Source organism: Arachis ipaensis, chromosome B8 (assembly GCF_059453495.1).
Source record: "Arachis ipaensis isolate K30076 ecotype BB chromosome B8, ASM5945349v1, whole genome shotgun sequence".
Lineage (NCBI taxonomy): Eukaryota > Viridiplantae > Streptophyta > Magnoliopsida > Fabales > Fabaceae > Arachis > Arachis ipaensis.
In genome coordinates, this window is record NC_142443.1 from 13,092,537 (window position 1) to 13,104,574 (window position 12,038).

Genomic DNA, 12,038 nt, shown 5'->3' on the forward strand with positions numbered 1-12,038 from the left:
TGAAAGAAATTTCACAATAAACTATATTATAATTGTCAAATATTTACAACATGTCTTCCATTTGTTACAAGACTATATAACATTTACATTAAGCAGTGTCAACATCCTGAGAATCTATCTGACAATATGGACTCAATAACAACGAGGATGGCTTGGACAGTCTGATTGTATTACTTCCCCTAATGGCTTCATCTTTGTCTAGATTCATGTCATGAAATAGAATTCAGGAAGCATATTCTACTCTAAAGTGGTCCACCTCGTCCTACAGTAAAAAAGAATATTTTGTTTAATCAACCATGTTAATTGAGTAATGTAATACAGAGTTATTTAGTTTTAAACATATTTACCTGGGTCCAATTGTCCCACTCATACTTCCGCCTCTTAATGTTTGTGGGCTCAAATATCTCAAGCCACTTCATTACGTAGATAGCACAGTCATAGCTGAAAACAGAAAAATAAATTACAAATTACATATAGGAAAGTTTAATTTTCAAAGTGAAAGATTTATACCTTGTCTTTTGGCCCGAGATGTGAAGGTATGGTGCTACAATTTCCCTGTCCTTGTCCTTTGATTTCAGAGGTTCTCCTCCAGCATATACTTTAATTCGTGAAATTACGTATCCCTTAAAACACAAAACAAATCAGTAATACATGAATAATTTCAATAAAAGGATACACCCAAAGAAGTTAATAGTTGCCCCTTATATTAAACAGAAATACACCCAACTATATATATATAATACAGAACACAGAACCAACTTACAACAAATGTATTCAGCACAATTCTCGCATCGGAAGGAGATTTGTTGTGTAATGGGTCCACTATATAAAATTTCCTCTTTCTTGTATCAGCGACCCATAACCACCAATGATGTGAATGGCAAACAGGTGCAAATATCTGAAATATGTTCAGATTGAACACTGTTTTAGTTTATTTGGCACATAAGTAAAAAATGGTAATAAGTAGTTTTAGAAATGAAAACTTACATAACGATGTGATTTTAATTTTTGAAGGTCCAAGAAGGGTATGAACATTGGGTAGTCTTCCACCCTGAATGGCTTATTATTTTTAGGCTGTAAGAACACCCCCTCTGGATGATTTGCAAGGGCCATGTTCTGCAAAAATTGAGAATAACCAAATCAATCCAGAAAATACACCCAAACGAATAAACAACTGACACCCAATTGAACACAGAAAATATACCCAAATGAATAAACAGAATACACCCAATGTAAAAAAAATAATACATCCTAAGGAATGCAAAAAATACACCCAAAATTCGTTGAAGCAACCCTTACCACAATATCAGGGGGGAGACAGTATACTTCTTCTTGAAACCTTTGAATATTTTGTTGGTTTACGATGAAGCACATGGCAAAGACAATCTAGAGAAAGATGTCGAAAACAATTTTACATCAATCAGGATTATAGTTAATTTTGGTGATAAAAACATTAATGTTGTTGTAATATTACCTCAGCTTCTATATGCGTTTTAGGCGCGAGTGATGCAAGGTGGAATTTTGACAGAGTGTATCTATCTTGGACTTGGAGTCTGCAGATGTTGTCAAACTCATCAGTTAGCCCATTTGAGTAGGATTTCACTCGTATAGCCCAGTGGTAGCATTTTTGTTTCATGTCAGTAGTATTTAAATTCGGCCTGACAGGAGTTTCAAACTTCTCGAAACTCTCTGCCCCACTCTCCTTTGGAATTTGCGGACTTTTTTCTTCTTTTGTCACCCCATCACTTACAATTTTATGTACCAGATCCTCTAATTGTTCTAGCAGTTTTGGGGTTTTTGAAGTTTTTGCCATGTGTTCATCTTGTGTTGACGCTCCCTCCTGCGTTGTTGTTTCTTCTTGGCTGGAATCAGTGAAGCCAAGGCTGAATGATGGCATCGGATCTGTTTTAGGAACATACGATGCTGTCTGTGCCATCATCATCAGCGCAGCAGCGTCTTCTGGGGCTGGATTACTGCGTGATCATGTATAACATATTATAAGAATAAGAATATACGGATGATAACTAAAACATTGATTTTACTCTGATGAACTTATATTTTAGATGGAGCTGGGGGAAGTGTGGGTGTGCTTTCTTCAAGTTGTTGGGGGGAGGGGGGTTCAGGAGTGCTGCACGGCACATAAAATTAACCATGACGTAAAAAAACTATTCAGGGGCAATATACACCCAAACTGTAACCCAATATACACCCAAACTGTAAACAAATATACACCCAATACTATTTCTTACGTTTTTGTAGTTCCTTCAATTTGTAGTAGAGGGGTTGGTTCATATTCTGTCTCAGGTGTTTCTTCAAATTCCGGCACAGTGGTTGTTTGGGACACTGGTAGATAAACTTGAATCGGAACTCTAAACAAGAAGAAAAATAAAAGGTTAACAATGCCTTTGAAAATAAAAAGGTTATAAGGTTGAAATATTCTTGAAAAACTCACATTGCAAGTCCTTTGGACGGTGTCTCTTCCCTTACAATCATCATATTCGAATCAGCCGGCTCACTGGCTGACTCTTCAACCAGACTCAACCTAAAATACACCCAAAGAAAGTCAAAAATACACCCGAACAATTCAAAAGAAAGACAGACTTTGTTTTTTGAGAACTTACATACTTACAGTTTTTGCTTTTTTTTTCCTGCCTTTTTTTTCTCGAATAAAACAATAAAGGGCTTTTTTTTTCTAAAAAAAATATATAAGAATTAGAAGTAGAAGGTAATAAAAGAACAAAAGTAACGGTTATTTGAAAGAGAAATTACATGCTCTCTGCCGGTTTGTTTACGCTACTTTGTTTTGTGTGTCCTTGAGAGGAAGGATCATCACTTCCCAAGTTTACATCCGGTATTCTAAACAGAGTTCATGTTATTCAGACAAAATATCATACGGTTAAATCATGATAACAAGATTTTATCAAATAAAGCTTCTTACGTTTTAGATGAGACATAGTGACCTTCCATCGATCGCAGGTCAGCTTCCTTTTCCTTGCGAAACAAGAAACAATTATTAGCAAAGAAAACACGCTAAAATCTGAAATATATACCCCAACAAGACATACCCCTGTGCAGCAGAATTTTCATTGTTTTTCCTTAACAATTCATCTAGATCTTCACTTCCTATTTCAGATCTGTCAGTATATTCATAAAAGAACATGTTAACAAATATAATCATGATGATAGACGGTAATATAGCTTTACAAAGTACTATACCCATGATAGGATTGAGGTTGCTCAGGAGATGAATCCTCAACAACAACCTTTTTCTTTTTGGATTGTGTTCTGGGTGGAAAAAATAAGTATGAATCAAAAATAAAAAATTAATTTTATCACAAAATACTATCCAAAGAAGTGCTTACTTTTTTGTTGTTCTCAATGTCTTTTTCTTTGTTTTTTACTTCTTCACTGGTGATGATTGTTCGCTTCTATAAGTTAACAAGAGACACTCTGTTAATACATGAAATCTTGATAATAAACCCAAAGGAAAGGAGTAATAATTTTAGAACATTACTCATCAGTTGATTCGGATTCTGAATCAGAATCCTCCTGATTCTTCTTTCTTTTTTTGGACTCCATTCTGGAAGGCAAATAATCATTATTTGAAAACACACTAAAAAGGATAAAATACACCCAAATGAATGCACAAGATACACCCAACATAATAAACAAAATACACCCAACTTAATAAACAACATACACCCAACTGGGTAAACAAAATACACCTAACTTGATAAAGAAAAAAAATCCAACTTTATAAAGAAAATACACCTAAGTATGGTACTTACTTTTTTCCTTTTTTGCTGGGTTCTTTTCTTGGTGAATCCTCTGAGTCTTCTTGAGTCTCAGACTCAGAGGTAGAATTGTCACTATCAGTTGTTTCTGTCTCCGAAGACGATGTTGAACTTGCCTTCCTTTTTTTGTTTTTTTATTTCTTGTTTTTTTTTTTCTTTTTTCTCTATTTTCTTCATTTTCTCTCTTGTTTCCGCCATCTTTACAACCCCCTGAAACATTAGAAATTTTAGTTAGCAACATTCAAGTAAATAAAATACACCCAACATATTATGTTCACTAAGCATATTTTCCTCTATTTCTGCCCTCATTCTTTCGTCCAACTACTCCTTACTCCAGTTGGCAATCCAGGATTTTGGAGGTCTTTCTGCCCTCTTCTTGTCTTTATTTTTAGAAGGATGAAAGTAAATTATCATCAGGGCAAAGAGGTAGCCATCAATTGCCTTTTTCTTTTTCTCCTTGTAATCGATTATGCCCTTGATGATAAAACTCAAAACATACCCTCCCCAGTTTCGCTCTGTTATGGTGTCCATCTCAAAAATTGGGGCCAGGTGCACAGGTGAGATTTTGTTTATTGTCGTTGGTAAAAGGAATGCCATCTGTATATAGAGGATGAAAATCCTCTTGAAATAAACATAGTATGAAAATCAGTTCAAATACACCCAAGCATCAATTTAAATACACCCAAGCATCAGTTAATATACACCTATAATTTTTGGCGAGTTACTTGATGCGTTGATGCCAAGCGCATCACCTATTGTTTTTGGTCTTATTTTAAAAGAACCGTAGCCGGTTTCCAGCCTATTCTCCCCTAATTTGAAGTTGTTGGCCAACTCCCTTAATACTTGGTGATGCACCCTTAGTGGCGGGATGTGCATCAAGCCACCGAATCCCAAATCCCTAACAATCATTTTCTTCTCCTCACTCATGTTTCTGAATTTCTCACTTAACAAATGTGTTGCACACTTAAGGTCTTTGGTTTGCTGTAAACAAAACAAAATTATAGTCAGATATATTTCTATTATATAAAACTGATTTCATCTAAGACATATATTTGTTCTTACATTTTTTCCAGCTTGGTTTCTTGCTGTTATTTTTTCTGAAATGAAAAATACACCCATAGATATCAGTAAGATACACCCATAGATATCAGTAAGATACACCCATAGATATGATTCAGATACACCCATATATATCAGTCAGATATCACTCAAACATGCATTAATATACAAGGTCAAGTAACATTACAAGGTCAAGCAATATACACCCATGGACAAGCAAATATAAGAACAGTTGCAACTGCTGACTATTACAGTATATCAGTTCAGAAATATACACCCAATAATTTATGTCATATACACCCAACAAATTACTCCATATACACCCACCAAACTACGGAATATACCCCCAAAAATCGGTTACCAGAAGAACTAGAACAACAAGAACAGTAACACCTAGAAGAACTAAGAAGAACAGTGTAACATAGAACCAAGAATAACAGTAAAACCTAGAACAAGTAGAACATTATAAACTGTAAAATGAGACATAGAACAAGAAGAACAGTAAAACGTACAACAACGTAGAAGAACAGTAAAACCTAGTTCTTCGATTTCGAAATGTGGAAAATATACAGGATGACTAAAATAGTAACGTAACGTACCTTGAGTATTATAACTTTGTTTTTTCTAGAGATTCTTGATCGAGAGTTCTATGTTGTGTTGATGGAATTTTCGAATCTTCGCGATGAGTTCTATATCTTCAGTTTCAAATGTTGCTCGAAAATGGAACGGTTGTGTTTTCTTCGAATGGCTTGGAGAAGTGGAAGAGTGCGCCATTAAGGAGCAGTTTACGCGAAGTGCAACCGTTTGAGTGGAGCGCGTGTAAATGACGCTCCATTCAATGTAATTCAGTGCGCGTGTGCAAGGATTGTGGGCTGGGAGCTTGTATGACTTATAGAGCCTTTTTGCTTGTATGTGTAGCAGGCCCGTTATTAATATATTGTGAAATTACAAAATTTGAAATAAAAAATGTAGAAGAACTAATTTTAAAATTTAAAATTAAAAAATTTAAAATCTAAAATTTTTTAAATTTAAAATTATTTGTAACGTAGAAAAGTTAAGTTTAAATAAATAATTTTATTAATAATAATTTTTTAATTAAATAATTTAACTGTAAAAAAACACACAATAATTTATTACTATAAACATCATATTTCCAAAACACACTATATCCACGAATATTCAAAACATGGGTTAATTGCAAAATTAAATGTATTGTCAAGTTTAAAAATGAAAAAAAACCTTCCATAGCGTAAATCCAGCCCATTTCTTTCCAAAAATTGATCTGTTTTAGACAAAAAATTCCAAATAACTAATCAACATATTATGTGCAAAACTAACGTTAATTAATTAAGCATAACTTGGCCCACATTTCATGTCAATTCTGCAATATTATAGCACTTGTCGGACCAAGTAGGGACCAATGCAAACACGTGTTTTCTTCTTCTGCTTCCACCACATTTCAGCAGGTGAGAAAAAAAATTTGCTTCCGCACCGTAACATTACCCTAACTTGTAAACTAATACTTGTGATAAATGTTGTACCATTTTTTTTGGGTTATTCATGAATTTTCGGCACGTGTCCATAGATATTTAAGATCCATGGCACAAATTATCTGTTAATTTGGGCTGTGTGGTCCGAACGTACATGCAAAATAAAATGAATGTTGAAGATCCACTTATTTATTCTTTTTTATGGAAATGGCAGTATAATTTTTTTTTAACAAAGAAAGCTCAATACAATTAAGTGGAGCATGAAAGGACTAAGAACACAATACAAAATTAAGAAAAAAAGGTACAATTCATTGTCATATCCGGCATTGCCATCAACAACCAAACGGATCAACACTATACCATTCCCTATAACTAAAAAATGACCTATTCTTAATACCATCAACACCTATCTCTGAATTTTGGAATACTCTGCTATTTCGTTTCAAACAAATGTTCTAAATAACCGTAAAAAATCCTACCAGCCACTTCTTCTACTCAGAGTTTCGATCAGGCACTCCAATCCAACTCTCAAAAAGTCTTTTGATAGTTCTCGGAACAGCCCAAGCTCTACTAGCACACGTCAACCAAGGGCACCACACCTGCCACGAAAACTCAGCCAAAAAATAAATGAGAGTTAATACTCAAAATGACCCCTAAAATTTGACCACCAACTTAATTTGATCCTCTAATTTTTATACCCTGAAATTTTAAGGCGTGGCTCAGATTGGTCCTTCCTTCCAACTTCATCACCAGAATGATGATGTGGCACCCAAACCTCACCACATGTCTCTCCTACTTCCTCTTACCATCGCCATCACCACCTCCCCTCTACCAACACCTTCCCTCCCCCAACAAACAACAACATTCACAACCCACCAACATTCAAAGCTATGGCGGTAGAAATGTGTGGGTGTTGTTAGATTGTAAATGTTGTTGTTTGTTTGGGGAGAGAGAGTGTTGGTAAAGGAGAGGTAGTGATGGCAATGGTAAGAGGAAGAAGGAGAGGCATGTGGTGAGGTTTGGGCACCACGTCATCACTCTGGTGACGAAGTTTGAGAGCCAATCTGATCCCCACCTTAAGATTTCAGGGTATAAATTAGGTCAATTAAAAATTAGAGGATCAAATTGAGTCAGTAGTCAAATTTCGGGGGTCATTTTGAGTATTAACTCAACAAATGATGCACAAATTCTATATCCTTTTTACACAAAACACAAACATTATCACTATGATGAATAATTCCTAGTCTATTCAGTCTCTCTTTAATATTGACCCTGCCTACTAAAATAAACCATATAAAAAGTTCAACTTTTGGAGGAACCAATTCTCTCCATATGGTACTCGTGAAAATGTAGCTTGTGATGTCCTCTGTGAGAGTCTCTTTCTGCAACACCTGCACATATGAATTAGTAGAAAAATCATCTATTTTGTCAAATTTCTATATAACTGTATTATATCTACGAGACGATAATCTAACTAGTTGTAACCGGTCATGAAGTTGATTGAGAAGCTCTAACTTCCATTGAAATAAATCTCTCCTCTAATAAAAGTTCCATACCCATTCTAACCCATCCTAAAACCCACAGTCCCCTATGATAGATCCTTGTTGATTTGAAACAGAGAAGAGTCTTGGAAAACTCTCTTTCAAGGAGCCACATTGTAACTAATCATCCTCCCAAAATCAAATACGTCTTCCATTTTCCATCTCCATAGACAAACCACTAATCATCTTATCTTTTACCTGTTGCTCCTGAATATTAAGTTGATAGATATCTTTCCACGGACCACCTCTTGATGGTAAAGGCTGTTTTGACAACATTACATTGGGGTTCAAATGATTACAAGAACATACAACCTTCTTTCACAGCAGACAATCTTCCTTCGAGCATCGCCACCACCACTTGAACAGAAGCGATGCATTTCTGATCAAAGCATTCCCCACCCACAAACTACCTAGCTTTTTCGGAGCTTACACTACCTCCCATTTAACAAGTGGTATACCGTTGTTCCCATCTTTTTTACTCCACAAAAACCTTCTTTTTAACCCAATCAGCTTTTCTGCAACTGCCTTTGGCATCTTATACAAACTTAGGTAGTAGATCGGCAAGCTATTAAGAATGGATTTGATGAGAACCAACTTACCAGCTTTGTTGAGTGACTTCGCTTTCCATAAGCTGAGCTTATCTTCTACCTTGTCTATGATCGATTTCCAAGTCTTCACGAATTGAGGATTTATGCATAGGGAAATCCTTAAGTACCTGACAGGTAAAGCAAATTTCACACATCTCAACAAACCACACATATTTGTCACCCGTTCTAGCTCACAAGACTTATCAAAGTCAATACTCAGTCAAGACATCAACTCAAAATAACGCAAAAGCCTCTTATAATTCACTATTGTCTCTATTTCCTGAAGGTAAAATAAGATTGTGTCATCTGCAAACTGAATATGCAACAACTCTATGTTGTCCCGTCCAACCAGTAGTAGAAAAATGAGTTCATTCCTGACTGCTACACCCACCATCCTGTGCAAGTCGCCAACGACAAGAACGAACAAAAAAAAGAGAAAGAGGATCTCCTTGTCTAAGTCTTCTCTCCATTCTGAAGGGCTTGGTTGGTGACCCATTAATCAAAATCGACATAGACGCTGTAGTCACACATTCCTTCACCCATGTCTTCTATCTAAGACCAAAACCCATCTTTTGTTGTACAATATCTACAAAACTCCATCTCACCCTGTCATATGCTTTCTGGAAGTCTAGCTTGATCAACGCCGCCTCCTTTTTGTGCAACTTCAGCCATTGTACCGTCTCACAAGTAACGAGAGCACCATCATGTATTTTGCGGCCTTTCACAAATGCAGACTGGGTCTCCCCCACTAACCCTGGAATCACTAAATGCATTCTTCTCATCAATACTTTCGATATCACCTTATACACACAACCAACCATACTAATCGGCCGAAGGTCTTTGATTTCCTTAGCTCCCACAAATTTTGGAGCTAGCGCCACCTATGTTATATTAGCATCCATTGGTAGCTTTGCACTTTGAAAGAATCCCAATACAACTGCAGTAAAATCCTGGCCAATCTCACCCCAGTATTTTATGAAGTTCATATTATATCCATCACTACCTAACACTTTATTGGACTCACAATCCCAAACCGCCTGTCGTATTTTCTCAGGCGGTGGCATTGCCTCTAACTCTGCTGCCTCTTCTTCATCAATTTGCTTTACCAACCCATCACGGATCCTAATCCTAGGAGCATATTTCTGCCGATATAGTTCTCTATAAAAATCTATAATCGCAACCTTTATTCTGGATTGATTCCGCACTAACCTTCCATTAATTACCAGAGAATCGATTATGTTGTTTCTCCTTCTAGCTGATACTAGGTTATGAAAGTATCTAGTGTTCTTGTCCATATCTCTAGAATGTTGAGACCGAGATATCTGCTTCCAATGAATCTCCTTTCTAGCATACCACTTTGCACAACAAGTCACAAGAGCATTCCGTCGAGCCTCCACCGTTCCGTCATAATTACCATCACTAACTATATCATCTATCTTCTTAATCTCTTCCTCACACCTCTTTATCCTGTTGTTCATGTCCCTAAAATTGTTCTTATGCCATCTTCTTAACGGTACCGTCAAGGCCTTCCGCTTATTAGTGAACTAAGCATCACCGAAGTTCCTCCACTCATCCTTTACCAACATGAGAAACCCCTCATGTGTAAACCAGGAATCCAAACTTTGAAAAAGTCTTGGTCTCCCACTAACTGTGTATCTTCTAAAATCAACGGGCAATGATCTGATAAACCTCTAGGACCCCCTTTCAACTGAGTATCTGGAAACTCTTCAAGCCACTCTAAATTGACGAGAATATTGTCAATGCGGCTACAAGATCGACATCGAAACCATGTGAACTGCCGATCAGTTAGAGTAAATCTACTAGCTGTAAATCTTGTGCCCAATCCTTAAAATCTTCCACAGATGCCGGTAGACTAATAGTGCATTTCCTTTCCTCCAAATGCAGTATCTCATTGAAGTCACCCATGAAACAAAATGGAACTTGACATAAACCCACAATATAGCTCAACTCCTCTCACATTACCAGTTTTTCACTCCGCACATGTGCTCCATACACCAAGCAGAATGCGCAGTTAAAGTTATTTTTTGTCAGCAAACCTTCAACAGACAGCCAACCATCCCTTTTATAGCAATTCAATCGTTTAAACAACAAATTATCCCACATTAATAATAAACCTCCAGAGGCACCTGTTGATTCCACATAATCCTAGTCTACCGTATCACAACTCTAAAAACGTGCTACATCAAATTTAGTCACTATCTCTTTCTTCGTTTCAATCAATCCTAACATATTCACCCTATGCTTTTTCTTCAACTCTTTCACCATACTCAACTTTTCATCCCCTTCTAATCCTCTAATATTCCAATAACTATAAATCATTTAAAAGAAATTCTACACACCTTGTTATAGTTTTTGGGTCTGCTCCTCCAAGCTTTCTCCTTTTGTTTTGCCATGATTCTTTTTGTCGCAATAGCTTCATTATGACTTTGCAAAATCGCCGTAATATCTTCTTCTTCATCATATAATATTGCACCAGACTCTACTGCCAACTTCCATGTTTCCTTATTTTCAGTTAACTGCCCTTCTTGTGTATGCCTCTGTTCATAATTTCGAATGATATCCTCTGTTTCAGTTTCAGATCCACCATTCTCCGTAACCTATTATGCGACATTTTCATGTCCCTCAACTGCATCGTTACCTCCTACCCTACTACATTGGTCTCCCTTTCTTGTAAATACATCATTTGGTCTCCCTGGTTAGCATGGACCTCTACTCTTCCAATCAGCCTTTCCAAGCCCCGATCATGGTCAACCCCTTCCTCCGCAGTTCGCGCCGTCAAGATCTCCCTGCAGCGCTACATGGATCCCAGGCTTGAGCCCGTTTGGCACTCCCCAACCTGCTCGATGTGCCACACCTCTCGTCCGCGCAAGGGATCTCGAGTTGCTGTCCCTAACCGTGGCATGGTTATCGTTAACTTCCTCTGAAGGTAGGAGAGCACGTCTTCTTCCGCAAGACCCTTTGCTGATCAAGCCTCGACCCGCTCGCTCCAAGTTGGCCTCGTTAATGTGATCATGACCCGGCCTCTCCTCTATAACGTGATGTAGCTCCCAATTATCTCCTCTCAAAGGCTAATCTAATTGCAATTCATTTATTGGGCCACCAGCTTCATGTCCTAAAGATAGGTTGGCCTTGTAGCAAAGATTGTGACCCTCCTTAGTTTTTAAACCCAAGCCCATATCATTTACACCTTTTAAGCTTGCCTCCACTTTTTTGGATCCACTTCCCTTATCCAACAACTCCTCTGTGACTGTTCTTTCTGATTCAACGTCAACACACTCATCAAATCTCCCAAAATCAGTACCCCTATTAATCCCTTTAATTTTGAATGAGTATGTTTTCCATTGCACATGATACAGAAGTAAATTTCTTTCATTGAATTCATTCAAAAAAATATCTGATGTTACGAATCTACCCTTATTTTCAACGCCACCTTTAGCCCACATCATGACTAGCTCAGCCGCCAGATCCAAACCGTCACCTTCAACAACATACCACCGGCATGTGAAATATAGTTTTCACACGTTGGCCTTCCCCTTACATCTTCCA

At 37.1% G+C, this 12,038-nt stretch overlaps 1 protein-coding gene across 1 annotated transcript; it reads right to left on the reverse strand.

Moving 5' to 3' along the window:
- Window positions 1-9,352: 9,352 nt before the first annotated feature.
- On the reverse strand, window positions 9,353-9,949 carry LOC107610511 (uncharacterized). The gene has a single exon (XM_016312561.1). It carries the CDS (start codon window positions 9,947-9,949, stop codon window positions 9,353-9,355), a length of 597 nt encoding a protein of 198 aa, XP_016168047.1.
- Between the last annotated feature and the right edge of the window lie 2,089 nt (window positions 9,950-12,038).

What these genes read in the sequence shown, in the direction of transcription:
- LOC107610511 (XM_016312561.1), bottom strand. Translation starts at nt 9,949, where the DNA reads ATGAACAACAGGATAAAGAGGTGTGAGGAAGAGATTAAGAAGATAGAT.